This window comes from Taeniopygia guttata, chromosome 1 (genome assembly GCF_048771995.1).
Source record: "Taeniopygia guttata chromosome 1, bTaeGut7.mat, whole genome shotgun sequence".
Taxonomy (NCBI): Eukaryota; Metazoa; Chordata; class Aves; order Passeriformes; family Estrildidae; genus Taeniopygia; species Taeniopygia guttata.
The window spans coordinates 42,645,420-42,671,627 of NC_133024.1; the positions used below are offsets into that span (position 1 = coordinate 42,645,420).

At 36.2% G+C, this 26,208-nt stretch overlaps 1 protein-coding gene across 2 annotated transcripts in view; it reads right to left on the reverse strand.

Annotated features, from left to right (window-relative positions):
* CWF19L2 (CWF19 like cell cycle control factor 2) overlaps window positions 1–26,208 on the reverse strand; it is a 59,137-nt gene that overhangs the window by 26,224 nt on the left and 6,705 nt on the right. For both annotated transcript variants that reach the window (XM_032747780.3, XM_072927560.1), the window contains exons 2-10: window positions 21,494–21,604; window positions 20,638–20,742; window positions 19,135–19,242; window positions 17,841–17,960; window positions 16,601–16,694; window positions 15,337–15,452; window positions 14,308–15,038; window positions 10,478–10,571; window positions 7,193–7,282 (exon numbers count right to left, since the gene is read on the reverse strand). In XM_032747780.3, coding sequence (XP_032603671.3) covers window positions 7,193–7,282; window positions 10,478–10,571; window positions 14,308–15,038; window positions 15,337–15,452; window positions 16,601–16,694; window positions 17,841–17,960; window positions 19,135–19,242; window positions 20,638–20,742; window positions 21,494–21,604 — 1,569 coding nt within the window. The remainder of the gene's footprint in view (window positions 1–7,192; window positions 7,283–10,477; window positions 10,572–14,307; window positions 15,039–15,336; window positions 15,453–16,600; window positions 16,695–17,840; window positions 17,961–19,134; window positions 19,243–20,637; window positions 20,743–21,493; window positions 21,605–26,208) is intronic.

A 26,208-nucleotide genomic window follows, 5' to 3' on the forward strand; every position in this document is an offset into this window, starting at 1 on the left:
GCAGAAAGAGCATCTGCCTCCTTCAGTGCTGGCTACTCCTAAGGGCACCATGTCTCATATTCAGAAGTCATTTTATTCCCAACCTGGAGTCCCCAAGTACCAGGTTTCAAAGCCTTTAAGCTCCATTTCAGGCTTTAACAGTTGGGAATAGTGGCACTGTAACCTTTAAGGTAATACTTATAAAAATCAGTAGGTTAACCATTCTCTATGGCAAGACTGAGGTTTGTATCTCACAGGAAGATGAAATTAAAATGGTCAGAGGTCTATAACAGCAGTGCTCTGTATACATTTGTATACAGAGGACTGATTTGTATCTTTGATTTGGGTTTCTTAAAGCAGAAAAAAGATAAGACTAAGAGAATTAGCAGCATGAGGAAGGAAAGCAAGAGCAAACTCTTAAAAACTATGTTAAAAATTTAGTATTTCAAGAACGACTTCATAAATATATAATGAGTCACTATTACACATTCAAAAGGTGCTAACACAGTAATGGGATTTTTAAAAGTTTTTACAAGATCAGAAAGTTGGCCTGCCATAATTAGGTCCTTGTGTTTAACAGCGAAGAGAAGCATTATAAAACCTAATGCAGGCTGAAAAGCAGAGGTGAACTATTCTACAGAAGAGCATCTGTATCTTGGTTTGTGTGTAAAGGACTAGAGTAAAAAAACCCCAGAAACTCCAAACCATGGAAAAGAATTAGGTCTCTTTCCTTTTCTTCTACCAGTGAGTGACACCTGTTAATAACACAATAAGTAAAGAACTTCATTTGTTCTTACTGATATAAAATCAGATGCCCCTTAAAATTCAGCAATTCTTTGTCCTTATATTACAAAGAGGTTATTTTGGCTAAACTGTTTATTACTCAGAATAAGCAGTTTATTAATCCTCATTAATCTCCTCTTTACAATTAATGTCTCTGACATTAGCCCTGCATGCAGAAATCTATTTCCATTCAGTACTTATTTTCTTAGAGCATATTGAAGACAGGGTGATCAGAATATCATCTCTTGAGTAGAATGGCCATACACACAAATCTAAAGTCAAATTCAGTAAGAGTCATACTGCCAGCCTGTGGAAGTAAAACTGAAACTAGTAACATATAATTACAGCAGCTTGTAATGTGTTTGCCCATTGATGCACCCAGAAATGGGGAAAAGTAAAGCAATTAAATCTAACTTTAAAATAATATCCTGGATATCAGGAAGCCACATAGCCTTGAAAACACAACTTTAAAAAAAGGTCAAATATATTCAGTTTGATACTCTAAATTGTTAGCTACACTTTGAAATGGTTAGTCACTTAGCTACATCAGTGAGCCACTGCATGTATGAGATGTAAGAAAATTTGTAAAAACTGTAATGACTAGATGAATTGTTTCTACAGCAAGGATATCTGACACAAAATATATATACTCAGACAATGAAAAAAAAAGAGAAATATTGCAGCATGTTGGTTCTTAAGTCCATAGATTTCTATTTCATCTTATCAACTTATGATTTAACACAGTGAATGGGTAAATATAGCAGTAAAACTATGTAGAAATTTAACATGGTGTTGCAAGAAAAACGCAGCCAGAAAAAATGGCACCATCAGTTACAAGTGCTGCGTGGCACTTGGATATGGTTTTTGCCCTGGTGTTAAAGCACACTTGGAAGTTTTTGTATTCTCAGTTTGCATTCTAAGAAGTTTTAGTCATTCTGCCCTTTTATACTTTTTACATGTACTGAAATGGTAAGCTATTTTACATCCTTTACTTACTGATACAATTTTTCTAACACATTTTAATTGCAAAAGCTAATTTCCTATAAATTACATTCAGGAAGATATATCCCTTTGTCTTAATATGTCCTTGTCTTAAATAATTGTGTAATACACTCTTACTGACATCAACAAGAATGTTCAGGAAATAAACTAATCAATAACAGCATACACCTAGTATTTTTTAAAACTATGCACTAATGATATGAAAGCTGTTCTGCATAAGTCTGCCCCCTTCATTATTCCATTTTACATTCACAGCTAGTCAAGTCTGTAGGGAAATACAAACTTCTGCTGGAGAAAGAATAGCACAACCATCTTGCAGACAAGATTCAAGTGTGATGGAACAACAGGAATCAGGAATTATGATGAGCTGCAAGCATCTGAGAGTAAACAGGCCATGAGCCATCTGTTGCTGTATCTCCCCACCACCTGAAGTTCCCAATAAAATCCCAGATTTTTACTGTGAAGATCATTTTACTTAATGAAGATCATTCATTCCCAACCTTCTAGGTTTTACACAATGTCTCATCTATACTTTTATGCCAAGCAATTTATAATAATTTTTAAAGTATTCTTTATATATGGTACATCTATAGTACAGCTGTATTTAGGTTCTGCATTGGTTAAGTCAGAATGAATGCTATGAAAACATATTATAGGTAAATTTTGACAACCAAATATTTTCATTGCAAAAAAAATCTGTGTTTATAGTCTCAATTCCCAAACCTAAAATTTAACAACCTGGCACACCTGCAATTTTAAACATTAATTTTCAGGGTGATTTGGCATTTGCTTTCTTTGTGTTTGTTTAGAATTGGCTTGGTTTCTTTTTAAATAAAAACGCCCACACATCAGAAGCATTCTTTTCCTTCTTTCTTTCACTTCCTTCTGTGAAGTATTAATCACTATCTAAATTTTACACATATACACAAACACATGTACACACACACCACTGTCTCGTTCTCCAAGGAATCATTGTCATTTTTAAGCTATTTGTGAACAGGTCAATATTGAAAACATATGAAAAATAAACATACGTTCTCGTTTTCCCCATTATCATTAATGGAACCAAGAGAACATTATTTCAGGTTTGTTCCACATCTGATTCCTCTCAGCTACTCACTCCTAATGTCACATGGTTTACTCGTCTCAGGATAGTAACTATGCAGCAAATAATTTCTCTGAATAAAGATCCAGCGTGTTCATGTTCCATCCTGTCTCTCCTAAGACAGAACTACATACAATGGGATGCAATAGATGTAATTTTATAGAATCAGAGAATATTAAGGGTTTATTCCCCTTAAGCCCCCACCACAGGCAGGACCTCTCACTAGACCAGGTTGCTTTGTCCAACCTGGCCTTGAACACTGCCAAGACCAGGGCATCCACAACCTCCCTGGACAACCTGTTCCACTGTCTCACCACCCTCACAGTAAGAAAATTCTTTTTAATATCTAACCTAAATTTTACCTCTTTCAGTTTGCATCCATTACTCCTTGTCCTGTTACTACAGTTCCTAACAAAGAGTCCCTCTCTGGCTTCTCTGTAGGCCCCCTTCAGACATGGAGGATTTGAGATTTAAGGCAAGCTGTTTTATTCAGTTTATTTTCTAAAAACCAATGTTAGTTCTTCAAAAAGAATTCTTAAAATGTTATTTATATTGAGCTAATTTCCCTAGAATTTTCCCTCAGTCTGGAGTCTAATGAATCTCAGGAATCCAAATTAAATCTCAGAACTTCAATACATCAAAATCTGTGTTCAGATAGGAGGTGTTGGAAACATAATCAACCTTATTACTTATACTCAAGAAGAATAATTAAATAAAAATAGCAGAAGTGCTTGAAGTACACGGAGTTCCTAATATTATTAATGTTTTCAGTAAAAGATGAACCCCACTTATGCCATAAAACTCACCAAACTAACTTTTCCCTGCATTATAAATCTTCTCCACCCGAGATGCACAAGCAATAGCCTGAAGTCTGTTACTCTCACAGATGCAACAGGTAGCCCAGAAAAGGTTTTGTCCTTTAAAGCAGCATCATGTCAGCAATACTAAAGTGAAATGCTGGGTCTGCCAAAATTCAAGTCTTACTCTATGGATATCTTCTGTGCCCAAGAGGCTTCACAGAAGCACTGAATACTCTTCAGTAGAAAAACACCCATACTAGACCAAAGGCTGAAGGACTTCCACAGAAAATTCAGTTATTCAAATGAAGATTTTCTGTGATTAAATAATTCATATTTTCCCAACATATTCTCAAATGCATAACAGAAAAGCCTATAGCTGTTTCTATTTTTCAGAACTCTCTTCTTTTAAATAATCAGTGACACTATACCCTATCATGTTATTCTGCTTAAAGTACCACCTTCCAGCTTTCATTCAATTTTGTATTGATTTTGTCTTTCAAATGCAATTCATCATTACTGAAAACTGTCTCTAGCATTTGCTCAGCAGAGACTACTTTCTGTTTCCTGCATACTAATTATGTTCTATGGAATACAGAAAAAAGCTTAGGGTTGAGAAGCTTTTCTTCTAAGCGATACTTCATTTGGGATTGAAAAGAGTTTTAAAAGATGCATACTCTTATATGATATTCATCCAACACCATGTTGTTGGACCAGATGTTCATAATAAGTCCCTTCCAAAGGATATATTCTATATTCCGCCCCTTCCTCATTTAAATTTTTATGTTCCAATTTTTGTAGTAGCAAAACCCACTGCAAATCATGTGCCCCATAGGAGTGCTAACATTCCAGATACAGTTTGTTAAATAAAAATACTGAATAAAAGTATAAATTACATCAGTTGTGACTGGTACCGACAATGGTAAAGGTGACATCCTCATAATCAATGTAGTAAAATCTAGGGTTGTGTAACACTTTCAGAACAGAAATACAAAATGTATTTAAGAGGTAAACTATGAACACATGAAAGTTGTTTTCTAACTGCTGAAGTCTCCATAATTTTCTGCTGTCTCCTTACAGTCAATAGGTATCATTTTCATCACCTATCCCAACTCAGAAACCCTATGGTACAGCAGCCTTCTCTTTACACAGTTTCACTAGTACTCAAAGCGCAGCCTTGCTTTCTCAAAATGCCCATGACAAATTAGAAAGTAAGCATCTGAAAATAAACATAATTTCATTTTATCCAAATGAAATCAAAAGTTTTTTGATTTCCATAGACCCAGAAGGTTGCCTCCTGCTCAAACTTAAAGATAAAACAAGCACAATCTAAACGTGGCTCAAGCATTTAACTACAATACGCATTAAGACCCCAAATTCCATTAACAGATAATTTAATTATATTCATAATAAAATTAATAGGGTTACATACTTAAGGCAGCCTGCAGTGAACAACACTGGGGTTCTACCCAAGCTGAGACCTAATGAAATATATCAGCTGAGAAACACAAAAACATCAGTTTTTGAAAACTGTACTTCATAACCACATTTTGAGATTGCTTGGGGTAGAATTCTTGTCTAAGGCAAAAAAATTACAAAACTAGTCATTAAGCCCCACTGTAAAAGCCATATTTGCCTCTACTCCCACTTAGAAACAAAATAAAATTATATAAAATTAAAATAGGATTTAAGCTAGCACTTTACAGTCCGTTCAGTCTGTAGTTTCTTGATCACTTTAAGGCAGAATAAACCAGCACCACAATCAAAAGAATTGATCCTGTCCTCTGTACAAACCCCAGCCATTCATTCACCCCCTTATACTAGCCTAAGTCTTCACTCAGTCACACAGGGAACAGAATTGGAAATTGATCTGTGTCCAATTAATTAAGAAAAAAAACTTCCTAGGGAGATGCATTCAAAATTGCCTTCACTGCTTCCTGATTTATCTCCCCAGCCCTCCCAACAGAAACTGAAATAAGGCAAAGCCACACTTTAGGATCCCTCAGCATGGCACTGGTCATGCTGCACTGCTTCAGAGACAGACCAGCCTGAAACAAAATGCTTTATGTTTGTTACTGGTAATGGAGGCACAGCTACCAAACTTTGGGACCAATAGGATATCCGTTTGGAAAACCATTTATGTGGAAACTCGTTCAGGTACCTCACTTGCAATACACCTTGCTGAAGTGGCTGAGGCTGGCACTTGGGTGGTCTATGCCACAGGAAGGCTGAGTCATGCAGAGCCAAACAGCCCCTCACAAATCAGCTTCCCTTGTGCTATGGGATGGTTTCTGAACATCTGGGCTGTTGACTGAGTGTCACAACACTGGCCCTTGGTGCCCAGGAGTACTAAACACATCCTGCTTGTGTCCCAGAATACCCTGGCATGACAAAGACAGGGCTTAGGACAGAGCAATTGACTCTGATGGAGTTCTGACACTCAAACACCGTGTAATACAGACTAGAAGAAGACAGGAAAGAAGCACAGGCAAAGGATATTCATAAATAGTTACAACTGCTATTTTTGCAATAACTGTTAGTTATAAAAATGCCCTAATTAAAAACTAAGATAAAAACCAGAATATGGTTGAAGATCAGGCCTGACAAAAATTGTCATCCGTAACTCAGTACCTAAGGAATAGGTGTCCACCAAAATTTCTGAGGCCCACCCACAACACGCTCTTTAGTTCCCAATTTAAAATCTGAATGAATTTTTTCCTGTGTAATTACACAACTCCAGTCTGCTTTATTTAGGGCTTTTTTTTTTACATATATGAAAAACATGCCAAAGAACTGCTCTGCAATGAAGCAGAAGCTACCTACACCGAGCTTTTGTAATTTTTAAGTCTCGTGAATTCAGGTGTGAGACATAAATAATATCACCACAAGGTAGTCAGGCAGAGACCACACACTGTAATTCAGTTTAGGTTACCCTCTAAAGATTGGTCAAATACTAATTGGCGTATGAGGTCTGACATGAAGCCTTTTAGGATAAAAAAAGTTACTGAGTTTTTCAAACTCAACTCACTAGCACCTGAATTTTTACTGTGGAATTGGGGTCAAATTGAACAAGAACATTAATTTTTTGCCTGAAAGTTTCCTCTCAATCATGAGGACAGAGCTCACAACTTAAGATATTGTCCCTGTTTCCTTATATCAGTGTTGGTACAGAGGAAGCTTTCTTACATTTCTTAAGCACCACCCAAATAACATTTGAAGTGCCAGCTTCTTCAGACACAGCAGTAAGTAACAGCCAGCACATATCAGTTTCATTTTTAATGGAAGATGTTTATCCTTGCTGAGGAAATATTATGAGTAAAAAAAAAAAATCTATTGAATTCGCTGAAGTACCATGGAGAAAGTTTTGTTTACCAACGAAAAGTACAATTTATTTGGACAATCACTCACTGGAAGTTACACTTTCTAATGTTCCTAAGTACATCTGATATTCTCTAATTCAGCTGCTACCTGTATCATACATATAATAGTGTTAGCACAAAGAAAAGAAGAATATTTTTCCACTTACCTCTCTGTCAGCCTTTGCTGGAATTTGTCCCTGAGTCTCTTTCAACTTGCGAGCACTGTCAAGTTTTGCTTGAAGTTCTGAAGCTAAATCCTTCAACAAAAGTGATAGTACTCCATTAATTTGACTATCTTAAACTTTTAGGAGATTTTAATATCAAAATGAACCATTCATTTCATTTTTTGTGTTTTGGTATAACATTTTAAACTATAATGACACAAAATACTAAAGAAAACATCAGTATCATTCACACAAGTCTTTATAGGATACAACATGAAAAAATGTTCAGAATAGAGGCATCTGAAGTACAGGAACAAGTATTGCCATTAAAAGACCAGAAAATGTATTCTTAAGCATTATTAAGTTCTACTAATAAATGCTTAGCATAATTAGGCATAGGCATTACTATATGTATCAGAACCTAAATAAGGAAGCCTGAACACATCATATGTGACATTCACATTCTCTGGACAGAGACACATGATTCCGTTTCTCAGGATTTCTTGGAGAAGCACAGAGAGAAAAAGAGAAAACAATCTTTATCTCTGCTCCTTTGTTTTCCCCATGTGGAATGTGATATGGAGACTGTTTACCTGAAGTGATTGCTTGATTGGGTTGTTTGGGTTCAATGACCAATTGGATCCAGCTGTCTCAGACTCTCAGTAGCGAGTCAAGACTTTGTTAGACAGATAGATAAGTATAGTTTTAAGTTATCCTTCAGCCTTCTGATCTGGAGTCAGACATCATAATTTCTTTCCCACATCTGGGGTTTGCAGCATTTTTACTATAATCATATCCTTTTTTTTTCTCTTGTACATACACATCAGCTATATGAGTCTAGGGAAACATCTCTCAGGAATTTTTGCTATGAAGTTTCACAGCTCTCTACACTCCATGTACAACTTCTGTGCTTCAGACCTTATCTTGAGAATTAAAATGTACAAGAGGTAGAAAATAAGACCAGTTTACAGTCTTGTGTAAATTGGTTTTGATGCTCCTGTGCTCTCTTAACCATCTGACTATTAACTAAAGAGAAGTATTTCAGAATCTCTTGAATTGCTAGGAATTGCCATCCTATCAACCTGTAAAGAATAGAACCATTTATACTCTAACCCCTCTGTCAGTTTCACTGACTGAACTCCAACCATCATGCCCATATTTGCTTCCCCAAAATTAAGTCATTTGATCAACACCAGGCAGCAAATCAGTAACAAAAATAAATTCAGAATTTATTTGGCCCACATGGCCAACCTTGAGCTCCAGCCACCAGAACATGCTGTTACATAACCAACTGTTCTGGTGTGTGAGAATGAACTTGCTTAAACAAGCAGCATTTTCAATCTGATTAGAGAAAGACCATTAAAAATATTTAAAATGCCATAAGGCTATTATAGATTATATGTATTATATTAGCTATTTTGTTATTTAAATTGTTGTTGTTTGGTTTTAGGTTTGTTTTTTTTAAATTAGGTTGATTCAGAGTTCATATATAGAAAACTATACATATAAAAATAATTTTAAAAAGTGTAGTACTGGTTTCTGCCACATGATCTGGGTCAAAACAAAACAAAACTATAGAATATTAAATGAATTACACTCTCCCCACATAATATGTGTATATTTTTCATCAAATCATTTGCATTCAGTTACCATCAGGTTCAAAAAGAAAAAGACCAAATAATTTGCCCAAAGTTTTGTTTAGGCAATGCTACTGAAGCTGAGCAGTATCAGAAAAAAATTTACAAATTTTTGCTGCTTTCCATCAGCTTTGGAAAACCTTCTCCTCCACAGTACTTTAGCAACTAGTGTATAGATAGCTTACACTACACCAGTCCCTCACAAACCTATCATATAATTACTTCCATCAATATATTTTTGCTCATTAGTGTACTTTTTTAGTATTAACTAAGAAAACTAGAGATTAACATATGGACACATCTATTTAAATCATTAACAGGGAAAATACATTAGTAGAAAATACATTGCTGCAACTCACTTTTAATTCACCTTTGAAGTTAGTAACATTTAAAATGGACAGGATTTCTATATAAGGTATTGCTGTTCAAATGTTTAACGCTACATACTTATGTCTACGTCTAAAGTCTGTGGAAAAAGAATTCATAACATAAAATTGGTTTGAAAATATTTATAAAATGGACACTTTCTCCTAACAAAATCTGAACTATCTGATAAGGGCTTCAACAAGGATCAACACCATGTCCTAGTCCAGCAATAATGACAAAACATACTAAACTTTCCACAAATCAAAGAATCAATAGATCTTGAGTAATATTAAGTTACCACTTGGAGATATAACATGTTTTATATATTACTATAAATAAATATTTATTTATTATTTCTTAAATATGCAGATTTTGGTGTAAATATTATGTTACAAGAGGCAAGCTAAACAGGTGCAGTAAAAATTAATGTTAAAAAATAAATACAAAAGCCCACAGTGATAGCATTTGCTTCTAAAAATATGAACATAGCTCTTTAAGAGCAGCTATTCAGAGCCAAGCACTTGAAAAACACAGCTTAAAAACTAACAGACTCTGACCTTGTTATAACTGAAGCTTCCAGACAGTACTACTGAAGAGAATTAACTCATTATAACCATGTTTAATATAATAAATAAAATACATAAACCTCCAAATTTAGTGTTGCACAAGAGTGAAATTCTTGTTCCTTCATGTAGCTGGCTGAAACAAGACACATTAAATGTGCAGCTGTTTGTCCCAGCTCCACAGACCAACCTCAATCAGAGGAGGACCACAAAGCATTCCACAGTTGTTCTCAGTGTAGAGCTGGCTGCAATGGCATATACTATTCCTTTCAGTTTTACAATTTCCATATCCCAATTAATAAGCCCGCTTATAGAGCAGAGCTATGGACCACAAGCACCTACTTGTGACAAAGCTGATGAAATAAGTACAGCTCCAGACACTGTTTACCTTGTAATCAAGACAGGGAGCTTTGTAGTTTTCACCTGCTCCCTTTTTTATAAAAAGACAATAAATACTCTAAAAAGGGCAGAGAACAACTGGTTTTAGGTATGCTGCTTATCCTAAAAGGCCAGGGTCCTGAATCCTCTACTCTAGTCTATGAACTACTGCATTTAAAGCAGAAATTACTGTAAAAGCACTATCTTCAAATCCTACCAAATTTTGCATGTCTTTAATTGCTTGAATCAATACCCTTAAAAAAAAAAAACACCCAAACAATTAAATCACTGTGAGCTTTGAGGAAAAATTGTAGTAAATCATGCCAGTTTTCCACAGCCAGTACCGTGTCTCCCATGAGTTCTGCTTTCACAATCCTCGCTCCCAGTCTGTTCATCTCCTCTTCACTAAGCACCCAAGGCGGCTCATCCTTTGATGATCTGTAAAACACCAGCTGCACTTAAGCCACAGAAAATAGTGCAGTAGTCACCTGTGTAATTCAGAATGATAAGCCTACTGTAATTGTATATATGTGTCTATTGGCAAAACAATTGAAAACGACATATTATAAAAATGTATTTGCAGACAGAAGATGCCAAGGACTCTGAAACCAAAGACCCTGAATAAAATTTTTATGAGGTTTGTTTATCTGTGAACATTTTCCCAGCATGAAAAAACAGTCAAGAGTCAGTACCAGGTATAAGCAGGAAAAAAACAAGGGAAAGAAACAGAAAATGTTATTTTAACCTACTCTACTTCTTCTTTCTGGCTTTGGCCATGCTTTTACATCTCAGCTTCTGCAAAATCACCAATTTCTGAGTTATTCTGTTTGTCAAATGGCCTTCCACCTCTTGAAGATTACTTATTTTCCCCTATTTATCTGCTCACAGTACAATCTTTACATCTGACTATGTTATGGCTGATACAGAAGAGTTTCCATGGAAAATTAACTGGCACTGTTTTAAAAATATGAAGTCCCCCTAGAGAAGCCACAGCTGGTAATAAAGAGTATTGTACCTTAATGTTAATATTAAAAACTTAGCATATGACTTTTTATTATGTTTATTAAATACGGATTCCAAGAAATAGTGCAAAGAGGCATCAAGTAATTTTGGCTCTTGTTCTCTGGCCCTAGGAAAGACTAAAACCAACTAACTCTAAAAGTAAATATCTAACACAAAAGATACAATAGAGTACAGTTATGATAGTGGTTCCTGCTGTTAGAGGGAGAATTCACTCACTAATTGATATGGTTAAACCCTGTTGGATTTGAAGAAGGAGAAATCTTTGAACATGGTGTCCTCTTTAAGCACCAGGCCTCCCCCACCCTGAGAAACTTACTAAAGTTGATTTTCTTCATTTTCAAGATCCCCAATCCAAACCCCTAAAACTCAGCAGAATTTACTTTAATTTCACCGGAAACAAAACATTCAAAGATTAAGTTCCCACTGTTGCTTAAGCTGTATCCTTCAAAGCAAAAGAGGCTACTTCAGAAAAAGGAACAAAAGGTGTTTAATAATTCATATATGCTTTTTTTTAATGGTGCTAGTGCTTGAATCATTGTCTGAACTTTTTGAGACTTGAGACATTGCTTTGATTTGCTTTTTATCTTGTCTCAAATTAAACTCTGAAGCAGTCACATTATTAAGTGTGACTTCCAGCAAACACTAGCTGATGGACTTTTCCTCTGGGGAGATCCCTTGGACACCCAATCAGCACTTTCAATTAACCTGTGTCATAACTGTCCAAAACGCTTTGATTTATAGGCTGAAGAGGCTTCCTCTGTGCTTTGGAAAAGATAAAATTCAAAAGCCATACTTTCAGCATGAGAGATGAAGAACTGAATCAGCAACACCTATTAATTCAAGCCTTCACCTCAAAGATTTACTTTTTGTGATTGACAACACTACCAAAAGATTACATGCATTACAAGTCCTGAAACTTTAAGAAGAAAAAGAAAACAGCAGCTTATAAATTACTTTCAACAGGTATCTACTGCACAAATCCAAACTTGAAACGTTCCAAAAGCCTGAATTTTCTACAAAATACAACACCAAAAAAAAAACTTCTGACCACTAGAAACAGGAAGACAGGTATTCACTACTTCAAAACACACAGAATCTCAGGAGTTAAGAAGTCATCTTAGAAGAACCTGGATATAAGTTATGTCAATAAGCAAAGGCAATATGGTTTTGCAGGCCTAAGTAATCCCCACTTTACTAATGAGTCAGCTTAGTAATTGCATTGGCTAAGAAATATCAAAGAAGATGTACAGTTGGGTTAACAGCACCAGAAATGAAAACACATGCAAAAGAAAATATCAGCTGAACAGTTTCTACATCTAGTTCTCTTCTGTGACGAAAATAATTATCTTTTCTATCATAATAATTGAATTCTTTGAACTTGAGCAAGTAAACCACTTCCGCACACAATCTGATTTCCCCAAATTTGCAGCTTTGTCCATTTACAATTACCATTGTACTTAGTAAATGTGGCAGTTAAAAAAAGGTATTGTTTTTGTACCTGCAACTAAAAAAAAGTGAATCACCATTATTTCATAAACCACCCCCCAAAAAAAAAAAAAAAACAACACCAAAAAAAACCCTGAAAAGAACAGCCGCTTCTTGAAAGAAAGCAATACAGAGGCAACGGTATCACTAATTTCCATTCCATGATTACATGTTCTACTAGGTCTGGCTGGATGGGATGGAATTTATTTTTTCCACAGCAGTGCAGTGGTGCTATTTTCCTCCATATTGTGCCTAGCCCTCCCCTTCCCAGGCCATTCTGCAATCCCAGGAATTCCCATTATGGTTTGGCCTTTGTGGACCAATGAGGTATCCCTTGACTGCAGCAGGAACTCTTACCAGGCTAAGGTGGGAGCACACTGTCCGCACCTGGAACTCCAGGTGCCGGCCACAGTGGGGAACAAAGGCAGAAACCTTCAGTCAGCCCCTGGCAGCCTATGATCATTACTCACCTGAACCACAGCCTGAGTGGAACAGTACCATTGCTACTGGAATTTTCAAAATTCCAGTGACTGTGCCAGCCTGTGGCCAGAATGTGAATTTACTGATGACTGCAGCACAGCATGCTGCGACTCCACCAACAGCAGTGCTGTGTAAGGCCCTCTGAGCTCTTCCAGACCACAGTGGGCTGTGCCAGAGCTGCACTGAGTGGGACACCTCTCAGAACTCACCAACTCCCCAGTTTGCAAAGATTAGAGCACCATCATAGAAAGCTGAAACCCTCCACTCCTTGAGGCTCAACTCCTGCTTGTTGATAAATTCCAATACACCTGAAGCATTTCACTGAAGTCAAGAGGAACTCTTAATAGGAATTTTTTATATATTCACACATATATATTTTTCTACATTTCTAGACTTCTATCCCTATATATCTCTTTTCATCCATGTGCATGCATGTGTGAATTATTGGAACAATCTGAAAGAAAATATTCATAGTAACAATCACACTAGTCAAACCACTGGAAGAACCAGCAAGCTGCTAATACTGGAGGAACAGGAGACCATGAGCAGAGCAAAAGGTCAGTTCTCCACCACTTGTCTGACCACCTCTCCTTACTACTCTCCATTGACTCTCACAAAAGTAAGTAATGGAAAACTTAATTCCTGCTATTAAGTTTGTGTTTCCTTTCCCACTCCTATTAATGCTTCCTCTTCATCACAGAAAACACACTTTCTATTAAATACTTTCTACTATTTTTCATATGCTATTACCTTAGCATATGAGCTCATCTCTCAAGTGGCAAACCTATCCCTGCTGTATTAATTATTTCAGTTTTTAGTCAGCATTTTCTAACATTTAAAGATTGTATCTTATAAATTCAATGACAGTTAAGATATTTTGGAGTTTTTTTGCCTTAGAGGCCAATTTTACCGCAGTGTGAACTAACATTAGAAAGAAGCAGAAAATAACCTATCATTAGCAACTCTCAAATGTGCTGAGGAGACAGATCAGGTGGGGGATATTCACTACTTCTGCTTAACTTACTTCTTCTAGCTGCCCTTAGCTGGAGGCTAAGACTCCTCCTCCAAACTAAAGAGATCTGATATAATCAGTGCTTATAATGTCAAAAAGGAGATAGAACTTTTGTTCTATTTTGTCATGAAAAATATAGCAAATAAAAACCAAGTAAAGATGTTCATAGAATACCTAGAGGACGATGTTTTACTGTCAGATAAAATCAGTTTCTTCTCAGGGGTATCGCTTGCGTGTTCCTGTCGCGACTTCTCTTTTTCATCACTTGGAGTTATTTTCCAACTTTTGCCATCAATTTGTTCCCTAGTACCTGATGATTTTTGGTGAGATTTTAATTTCTCACTGCTATCTTCTGTGTGTGTTTTGGTCCACAGTGCAGTATCCTCACTGGGTTTCTGAAAACGGCTGCTCAAAGAGCTATGAGCTGAGGCCTCCTTGGAAGAGGACTGCTTTAACCTGGAGTCTCTGGGTGCACTGTAAGATGTTAAATCATCTTCAGAGGGTTTCAAAAATTTGTGTTTCAAGTTGCTTAGAGATGAATTCCTTTCCTGATTTCGTTTTTCACTGGAGTATTTTTCTGCTTTGGAGCTGTAACCCCTTGATACTGAGTCCGTGCTACTGCGTCCACATTCCTGGTCTGCTTTTGACACCTCTCTTCTGTAACCTTCGTCATCCTGCACCCACGCTTTGCCATATTTCTCCCTGGAATAGCCCCCAAACTTGTGTCTGTCTCTATCATCTTCATCTCGTGTCACCTTTTCAATATGCTGTTCTTTCTTGTCTTTCTTCTCTTTCTCACTTTCTGAATAGTCAGTCTTCTTCCATCTTCCACTTCTGTGATAATTTTCCTTTTTGGACGCAGCTTTTTCAGCTTCTTCTAATCGTGACTGAAATACCTCCACTGACTAGAAGAAAAAACAAAAAAGTCATACCACTTTTAAGGCCATGGGGTACTGTTGTTGAAGTATTTCAAATTTGCTATAAGCTCTCATATATTAAAAACATTTAACAAGAAAAACATATTAAAGGCTGGGTAGCGCTAAACCCTTCATCACTTGAAAGAAGCTTCAGGGTCTATTTTTTCCTGCTTCTTTTCACATGTTTTACTTCATACATCGTGCCTTCATACTTCATGTGCCTTGATATGAAAGTAATCTTTTACAAACATATTAGTATGAAGAAAATTTAACTGAAGATCCTTACCCCGTATCTCTCAGCTACAATTTCCTCAAAATTTCGCTTCTCTCTCTCAGCCTGCTCCTTCATCCTTTGGTATGATTTTCGCAGCCAACTTAATCCAGCATCTTCTACCACTGTAACTAAAGAACAAAACAACAAGAGTTTGTAGTTTTACATCTCAAGTAATTGTTCCTATTTAACCTTATTCTGTATGTGACATTAAATTTCCACCTAAACTTATTGTAAAAATTGACGGAGTGCAAAAGAAAAACAGAATATACAAATACAATTACATATTTTCATAAGTTAACGCTGGTTATACCTCAGCAATACCACTCATATAATTTAAGCTTCTCTAGTTTATCACAAGCAGTTTCCAAGACAGGAGTGGCATATGAGAAGTTGTGGAGTTTCTTTACGACGTTAAAGAACCTTGCTGTCACTCCCACATTCTGTGTCCATTCTTGGGCATACTCCTTACACACAAGTGAATTCCCTTTTTCCCTTTCTCAGAAATTGAATGAGTAACCCACTGCTTCCCATGTGAGAAGCTAGCAGTGGTCTTGACATTCTGAAAACACACTCAATGATGCCTGTCAACTCTTACAGATCTCGGATCTCTGTGACTCCTAAAAGTGGGCATGAGGCTAATGGTTTCTGGGACAGACTGTCCACAGGGAAAGGCTCTCAGAAAGCACATATCCAACTCTTCTCTGTTGACAGTATACAAGTAGCATTCTCACCACATAATAAATGTATCATGACATTATGAATAATGTTTTTATTACTGTGTTTGCTGGAAATGGTATAACCCCAGGGTAAGGAAAAAAGTGAAAAGGCTATAGAAATACTATTTTTCACAAACCACATCTGTAATGTGTTTCATTTTGATGTGACTCAGACTTCCGTGGGTGAATACTTTAAAACTGTAATTTGTGCAATGGAATGAAAGGAACCAAATGAGTTGACAACAATTTATCTTGTCTTGGTTAAATTGTACTTTTCTTTAATTAGTTCAAAATGGTGAATTTCTGTAAGAATATTGAAGGTCAAACCACTCAAGATTAAAACCCATTGAAGAGAAATTCTGCAAAACAACATACTATGATACTAATCCAATATTCACTATGGAATTTTCATCAGAATTTTACTTTATTACCTATATTAATAATAATATATATATAATTAATAATCCTGTTACAACAACATTAGGAGTCATTTGTTAGCAACACAGAGTCCAGAAATTCAAGTAAGAAATTAAAGATTATTACTGAAAGTTGCTCTTAACCTTTCTTAACTGAAGCCTCTTCGTCCTTCTCTGGTGGCAAGCCTGTACCACCATCTTTCCAATACGGATTGAGTTCTCTCTCAGACAGCATGGCCTGAAACAGAAATAATTCAAATGTTTGCATAGCATATGGTTAGTATTTTATAGAATATCTGATAACTTTTGAGACACTTGTGTGTGAAGTCTGTGTTATATTGTCAATTCACCACCACCTCTTTCATGGTCTAAGCACCTGTTGTATACACATTTTGGGTACCAAGAAAAAGCAGACACTCTGGTGCAGAAAACACAGGACTATAAACCTGCATGGACAGCAAGTAGTTGGGTAGAAGAGTTTATAAAAATCATTCTTTTCTAAGATTAAGAACACATATAAATTGTCATTAGTCATATAATACACACTAACATTCTGGTGATTTAAGATATGCATATTAAATGGTCCTCCAACAGCTCTGAAATATTATTCAGGGGAAAAAATAATGGTGAAAAAAATTTCAAAATATTAATCCCTTGTTTAAAGACAATAACCAAGGCACTGCATACTACACAAAAACACAGATCCAGGTCAATTTGGTTCCCAAGCACAACAGCTAACTGGGAAATTTAGTGGCAAGAAAGAGCCTGCTGTGAGATGAGAGGACAAAAATATTACCTAGTGACCCATCATTATGTTTTCAGACCAGACTACATAGCATTTAACAAGGTAAATGAACAAATAAAGAAGCCATCAACTCCATGTACAAAGAGTTAATTCAATGACAGCAACCCTTTCTCCGGCCAGACTCTGAGTCACCCATGTGCTCACCAACAATTGACACATGAAAGGCACAACAACTGCTCCGAGTTCTTCCTTTATGAAAAAACAAGCCTCTTTACCCTGCACTTAAATACAACAACTTAAGTAAGCTTTTACTACACTAAACAAGAGTGCTCCTTTCACACACCACGGAGAAGGCCAGACCAGCAGTTTGTCATTGTTACTAACAGAACTTAGTACTAACAAAAGTAGTACTAAGTACAAATAGCTTTCTCCTTATCTAGAAGTTAAAAGGCTTTTCTCCACAAGCCTAATGTATGAAGCCTTCCATCCAAACAGACCAATTTAATTAAAGTCATTATCACATCAGGCATTAGTTTTAATAACAATAAAGACTTACATATTTGAACCAATTAATTACTTTATTCATCACACAAAATTTAGTAAAAGGCAGAAAAGAAATAAGATATTAATTCCTCCTACCTGCTCAAGTTCTTGAGCTTTCTGCCGTTCCAATACTTTTTCTTTGTGTCTTTCACCTTTGACAGCTGCTACTGATGTTGTTTTCAATGACATGAAGTTTAAATTCATCCATTCTTCTCTCTTTATAATAAACACAAAGAATCAGTGTTCATAATTCCAACAAAAACATGGCTTATGTGCCAAACCAAAGCAGTGCAACTACTGACAAATGTTGCTGAAAATAAACAGTGTAAGTTCTACAAACACATACAAAATCTTTAATGAAAAGCAAACATGATTTTAAGAACACTAATCTTCCAATTTTTTAATACTTAAATTAATTTCATGTCTCCCTGTAATATGAAATACATATTTACAATGTATTTAAGACATTAGTAAGCATGCATATTGTACAGACTACTAATCATTAGCATAAACAAATACTGTACATCTCATTTAGCTAACTCTAATCTCATGATCTCTTACATCTCTTCTAGTGTACACAAAATCTGCAATCAGTATCTGAACATAGTTTATACCGCAGACATCCCGGCACTAACTTCACCTTCAAACTTAACAGTTATACATCTAAATTCTGTGAACTGTACCCACCATAAAAGCTAGAAAACTGCATTTTCAGAACCTAAGCCAGACCAAGGAGATTTTTAAAATGAGGCCTAGACTAAAGAAAAGCAGCATATTAAAAGCCTAGATATATCTACTACCTTTATACAGGTTAAACCTGAAGCCTCAAAAGCAAGCAGTGACATACACATTGTCAACAATTACTCTATAAAGGCAAGAGAAGGAACTGAAAAATGATCTGTCTTCAAGTGATTCAATAATACCTATGCCCACGTCAGCAAGCAATGTGCATCAACAAATGTGGATGCACACGGGACCTCTGGTGGTCATCTGGTCCAAACCCCCACTCAAGCAGGGTCATCTAGGGCCAGTTGCCAATTTATTCAATTGTAAAGCAGCCACCATTGTGAAGAAATTGTGAAGAAAAAAGTAACATGTCTAGTCAAGATCTTTAAGATGGTGTCTTCAAGAAAATCAAACTAACTTGTAAGAGCCTCAAAACCTGATAGCAGTTGGTCCTGGGCAACATTAAGAGTAGTGCCTTGTAAAACACTCAGAACTATTAGGTAGAGAAGTCTTTCAATCAGTGAAAAGTAGTATTTACCCAGCTAAACAAAGACATTTGTCTGTAAAATAGGTTTTGCTCAACACTCTGCAAAATAGCTCCCAAGAACCCTAAGCATATTTCACAAGCTGAATTTATCTCTGGAGTAGCTGTGAGCCTGCTCACCTGCACGGAAGGCTCTTTTGCAGCATCTGGTTGTTTGTTGACCTTCCAAGCAACTTCTGTGTCATCTGACTGTGACACATTTGATTCAACCCATTCAACTGAAGAATCCTAAAAAGAGAGTTTAATGTAAAGAATACAAATACCTTAACACACTACTTGATAACATGCAACACTTAGCAATTATATCAATAATCAAAATCAATGCTGATTAGCATTACTAATATAATATTGTTTAATATCTTAAAATACTGACAATAAAACTAGAATATTAATATTCCCATAGGAGATTGCTCCATCATGATCAAAGCAATTCACTTCATGAGCACATCACAGTATGCAACATTACCTCATACTGGCAGCTTATTTGCATAACTCTAATAAAAGTAAAACAGTCAGAATAAAAACAAAATCAAAACTAGTTGGGTTTATGACATAACAAAACCAAAATTTTTAAAAATCTACATGCATTACTAAGTATATTTCACATTTAAAAAATTAGATCAGTTACACAGCACAATATAAAGCATGGTACATGCTATTGCCTGCTATTTTTGTATCCAGCTTCCTGCACTTGCATTTGCAAACAGTGTACAGAGATTTTTCACTTGAATCCAATAGGACTGCATTGCACAGAGCTTCTTTGCTATTCACATGAACCTGTCTTAGGAGTAAAAGAATTCGGATGGAAGTTACAGCCAGGACTGTGTTGCATCCTAGGAGTCTCTGTTGTGATCTGAAGGGTTTTGGTGATTCCCATGGAGAATGTGGACATTTGTGCCTTTGGTTACTTCCCACGCTGATATTATAGTTTATCTCTGGCACTAACCCTTGAAAAATAAGTCTCATTATAATGGACATTCCTTCACTCCATAAAAGTGACTCTGAAAATTAAAACAGTGCCACCTGACTTGCACCAAAAATGCTGGGAAGATGTTTTGCACAATGCAGCCAGAAGGCAGCTCCCAGATTTCAAATGCAGTCTCTGCACTGTTTTGCCAGAGTGCCCTTCCTTGTGAAGTCATGTCCTTACAGATTCAAATGTACAAGTCCTTCAGACCCATGTACAACTCCCACATTGTTGGGAGTGTCCAAGGTTGAACATCTGTGGAAAAAGGCAGAGGTAATTTGTGCCTAAAATCAAAGTCAATTATTTCCAATTTTAGACACATCACATACCACAGACTACAGAGTATCTATAAAATTTTCCTCTCTATATCAGAATGAAGATTTTGGTTTTCATTTTCTCTCTGCTGAAAAACTGTAACTCCCTTAGTTCCTAATGCGTGAATTTAATATCATAAAATTCACAAGCACTCACGTAACAGCCTATTTTAAATTGATTAAATACTTAGTACATTAAAACTGACAAATTTTGCAGCAAATTTTCCCAACAGAAAATTACAAGAATGAGCCATAATTTTACTAACCATGCATATGCACAGGGACTAAAATGGTTCAAGTTTTAAAACTGTAAATTGAACTATTTTAAAATTTCTTACTTACAGAAGAACTATCAAGTAAGTCATCCTTCTTTTCAGATTTCTGTTTCTTACTTTTCTTCTTTTCCTTCTTAGCTTTTTTGGAATGCTTATCCTTTTTCTTTTTTTTCTGTACAGAATGTTCCAACAAGTAAATGTTCGTAAATGAGACCCAGTAAACCAAATAATCCATATACAAAAAAAAAAAAAAAAAAAAAAAAAAATCAAAACCTACATACCAAACCTCCTGAAGAAAGACGAAATACACACAAATACCTTTTATTTCTACTACCCTCTCACTCTCTCCTATGGGGGAAGGGCTGGGGTGGTGGTAGGGGCAAGGAGGGCATACCTCACAAACCCATGATCAATTTTTCTTCCCTCTCTCAGTATCTTTTTCGTTGGAACTAAGGCACTACAACTAAACAGATAATATCTACTACAATACATGTATTTTGGTCAAACCTATTTCTTCAGGTATCACTACATTATCAATACACATCTTTCCACTGCTGAAATATCTGCACATTAAAAGGATGTGATATTCACAGGCTCCATTAAGGCTTCTCCTGTGAATGAACACAAATGAGACTGCTATGAAGCCTTGATTCCTACAGATTTCTTCCCATGGAACTATCAGTGTCTGCTAGCACTTCCTTTTCTGCATTTGGTAGAAATTAAAGCTGGAATTGAATGACAGATTTTTTTCCTCTTGGCAAATAAAAGATAATGTCTACCTTAAAAAAATGCTAATATCAAAGCATAAAGAAATCAGAAATTGGGATGTGTTTAAAGATTGTCGTAAAGCCCACAAAATCTTCTGTTCATACAAACATTCTGTAAAGGTTACAACCCAAAATAATTATTTCCAGTTTTGTCACCTTTTCTAGTGGTTCCACACGTTCATTCACATCAGCAGGGATCCATGTATCTTCACCTCGCAGATCCTTTAGCAGCTTGCAACTCTCCTTCTTTTCATAACTAATTTTGGCCTAAGATCAACAGAGAAGGAAAATAATCAGGTAGAGCTCAGAAGCATTTCCACACACAATGTTGCATTTCAGGCTGCAGAATGTTCCTCGCTTTCTAATTTGTGAGATAAAACTAGAAATACTTTTACTACTTCTTCCAAAAAAATAACCATCACTGCAAACAGTTACAATTCCTAAAAAGGATTTTTATAAGCCACATCAATATAATAATTATTTTTTTCAGCCTCTTAAGTTCACTCTATTATGTTTAGCACAAACATGACTTTCAAAAGCAAGTTTACTTAAGTATAACTTGTCTTTAGGAAATTCTTTATCCCGTATATCATATGCCATATATCACCATACCTTTATTAAACAGGAGAAAAGTTATACTATTACAATGCTAATTTTGTGTTAGATAATTTGTGCAAATTTTAACGTGCTCTTGGGTTTTTATTTATTTGAGGTGTTTCTTTTAAAATAACTAGAATCAAAACAAAAACTAAAGGTAAAGCTTGACATTCACTTAAAATTGGCTTAAACACCAATTTTACCAGAAAGTGTTGTCAAACATAAGCCAACAGAACACATACAAGTTTAAGAAAGACCAATATCTAAAACAAACAAATAAAAAAGTCTCAGGAGATTGGACAACAATTGAGGTCTCTCCTCCTGGCCAGCTATTAATTCTCCAGATTCAAGCCTGTGCACTGCAGAAGACGGTAACCAGCCTACCACAGGGCAGTATCTCTTTTTTTGATGTAGCCAAGAAGGAAATCTACAGCTTTTGTCCTGACAGAAAATAATGCTTGCAGGAAGATGACAAATACACTATAAGGGTTCAAAAGAACAGAAATACATGCTAAAAAAATAAGATTAAAAGTTGGTTTTGTTTTTTTTTAAGACAAGATAGGACTGCTGTTGTGTTTTTGAACATTGGCATTAGCATATTGAAAGTGGCACGACATAATGAACTCAAAAAAAAAGCCCACTACATATCTGTGCCCAAACAAAACACCCTTTTCAACTTTCATTGCCTACTTTCTTAGCAGCTCCATGTGATAAACTTTCTAATGCACTTAAATGCAAGCAAAGCAAGGCTGCTACCCAGACTTCTTGATTTTAAACAAAGGAATATTGTAACATAAACAAAACGTAGTATAAATCAGCTTGAATAAAGAGGCCTAGACTGAAACTTCTATCTCTAGAATGAAGCTGACAGTCTACAAAGTTCAATGCTACCTCTTAAAATTCAAAAGGTAGGCACAGAGTTAAGAACACATTCAAATATCTATTCCAACACCAATACATTTTCTAGTTTATAAGTAAACAAAATAACAAAAGAATGAGGACTACAATTTAGTGAGAATGAAATAGTTGTTGAATACAACAGAGCTTCACTAAAGCCACCGGCTTTAGTGTTTCCAGGCGTGTTTCCTGCAACTTCTCCATCATACAGAGAGGTAACCCTGGCCACCCTACAACATCTGGGACAACACCCTTGAAAATTCATGCAGAAATAGATCAGATTGATATATTCTCTTCTAATCCATGTAGACAATTATGGCCCTTTTGTCTTAAAAACACACTCATCTGACTAAAACTAAAGTAAGTAAATATGCCACATTTTTGGACAAGTGGAGGATAACAACCTCAGTTTTGCAACTCACAAAATGTCTATGAGCCACACACTCCAAACTTAAGCTTATAACTGGACAGAGATGAAACAGTGGACATAAAGGGAACCTGAATATAGTTCTAGATGGGAAAAAACCCCCAAGCCCTGACTCCAAGCTTGTTCACCCCACATACAAACACAAAAACATGTTGCCAAGTAGACTGAAAAAAAAAAAAAAAAAGGCACACTTTTCTCCATATTCCATTTCGTTTTTGATTGAGAAAGAACTGCAGCTGGAGTCTATAGCTCCCTTCCACCCTTTTTGCAGTTCTCCAGACAATAAATCTATAAATGCCACAAATAAAGGCCACTCAAGATCAGCTTGTCAACATTTCTTCATTGTTGATGTTCTCTGCCTGTCATGGAAGACTTAGTCTCTTATCATTTCCTATAATAACAAGTATATTTTAAATAACATTGCTATTTTCTTCATGCTGCCAAAGTCACAAATAAAATGAGGTAATGTTATAAGTAAGGCACAAACTGAGCTTTTATACTTTTTATTAGATCTAAAAATAAACAGAAGAAATGAAGGCAAGTATTTAAGTAATTGAGATACATCATTCTAATGAAAGAGGTGGATCATCATTTTGGCTGAAGTACACAAATACTCATTTAGAACACAGACTGACTAGAAATCATCATCGGACTACAGACTGCTGTCTCCTGAATACTAAATGAAACACAATTGGCCAAGATGAACGTGTAGCAGAGATTGACCACCAGGCTGTTAAAAAGAACCAAAAGCATCAGATGGAAGTTTGCGTCTCCCAGACAAGGATACAAAATATAGAAGATTCTTAACAAGGTATCTATGTAAGATCAAATAAAAAGGAAAGAAAAAAAGAAAAAAGAAGAAAATAAGAATGATGCCCGGAGACCTAAAAATATGAAATGTTATAATTTCACCTAAACTATCATTTTAACACAAGACTAGAAAGTTAGCAGCAATAGCCTCTAAATCCTTCTCTCTAAAATCTAGCTCCCTCAAATTATCATATTCAATTTTTATTGTTCATGATACTTTCCCCTTACACACACACAATCACTTCAAGTGGAAGTAAGCCAGAAAAACTGCCTACACTACTTTATTAGCTTCAAAACTTAACTTCATATTCTACTTTTCTTTTCAAAAGCTGAAGGGCTTACTAGCATGTCATAAAATGTAAAAAATAAAGAAAAACTAATTAATTCTCCTGTCAGACTTACCATTCCATCTATGAGGACCAACTCTAATAGTTTCACATCAGTCCAGCCACAGGATTCCAAGCATTTAATTCACATTAAGGTTCATTAATACTTATAATACCACAGGAATATCCAATAATTTATACTTTCCCCCTTTACAAATGAGGTACATTTTAGGTACCACAGCAATATTTTTCAGTTTTTTCTCCATAAATAGTAGCTGATACATTTCTGAAATACCTCTGTTTCAAAAGTAATACTTTAAGTATGTAAATGCCTGTGCATGTACACATGAACACATTATGAGCAAAAACCTGTCAAAGAAGGACAAGCATCATGCTGCACTACACACTTCTGCAGCATCCTAATAAAATTGCTCATGGTCTCCTTTGCAACAAAAACAAGGGGAAGTCTAAGTTTGGCAAGGCACTCTGTAAGGTCTGTTGTTACAGTGCTACAAAAACAGTAATTATTCTACAGCACTAAGTCAGCAATGCTTGCCATGGTTGAAGAGATCCAAATTTTACAGACTTTACCACAAGTAGGCGAAAGGGGTTTGAATTTCACAGATCCATCTGAATGTGGGAGGAAACCAAGTTCAAGGAAAGTGCTTTCTGGTTTCCATCAAGCGGGTCATTAAGGCCAGCCCACCCAGTAGCTGACAACATGATCTACTAAATGAATAAAATTTGCTCCAACACAGCCTGTAATACACTGCAGACACAAAATCCAAAAGCTATAAAAATTACATCATCCTGCACCAGGAAAAAGCAGAAAATATCAAAGACACTGCCAACAGCCAAGTCACAGGTCACACAATAAATGGAGCTTGTTAACACAGCAGTCCCTCAAGGATGTCCAGAAGGGATGGAGGGATGAGCTGAAAATTCACCCCCCAGTTCACAGCAAACCTGACCAATATTCCTTCCTGAGCTCAGCTCTATTTACTGCTTCAGCTCTCATGAAGGCCAGGGGAAGTTTTCCATACCGCTACAAAGACCTTGCAATTTTCCATCTATAACTGTGGTCAACTCTAGTTCTTTAAATGATAATCCCCATGACTCAATAGTCAACTTCATCCAAAAGAAGCAAGACTCCCTTTTCCTCCACAAGCAATCAGAATAAAATCTACAGCACATCAGACCATTACAGTATGACAAAAACCTTCAATAGAGCTAAGCTGCTGTCCTGGCCACCTGCCACTGAAGGGCAAGGCTCCATTCCACACCTCTCCTCCCTGCACTGTCCCTTCACATACCCCCACCACCTTACCCACCCAGGCCTGTTCCTCCGCTCCAGTCTCAGGCAAAGTCACTTCCAGGACCACCATGACACAAAATACATCCCACCAAAAGGACGATGCAGCTTCCTGCAAAACAAGCTTACAAGCTGCCACTCTAGAAAGATCATCAAGGCTCAAAGAAAAAAGGGGCAAAGTGCACCTAGGGGAAAAGCAGTGTGGAGAAAACTTATTTCAGCAACAGCTTTCAGTTAGGAAAGTTCAAAAAACTCTAACACCTAGCCAGTCCTTCAAATATCAAGATAAGGCATTCAAAATATATACAATGAGCTTTTCTTTCTAATTTCAGGATCATCTCCCATGCTATCATACAAACCACCCCACTATTTTAACTGTTTTGATAATCAGCTATCAGAAAGGTTGCTGTGCCATGTATTACCCTCCCACTTTTCTACCACCCCAAAGCTCAGAGACAGAGAGCCCTGGTTACACGAGTGCTTAGCTCCAGGGAACTTGAAC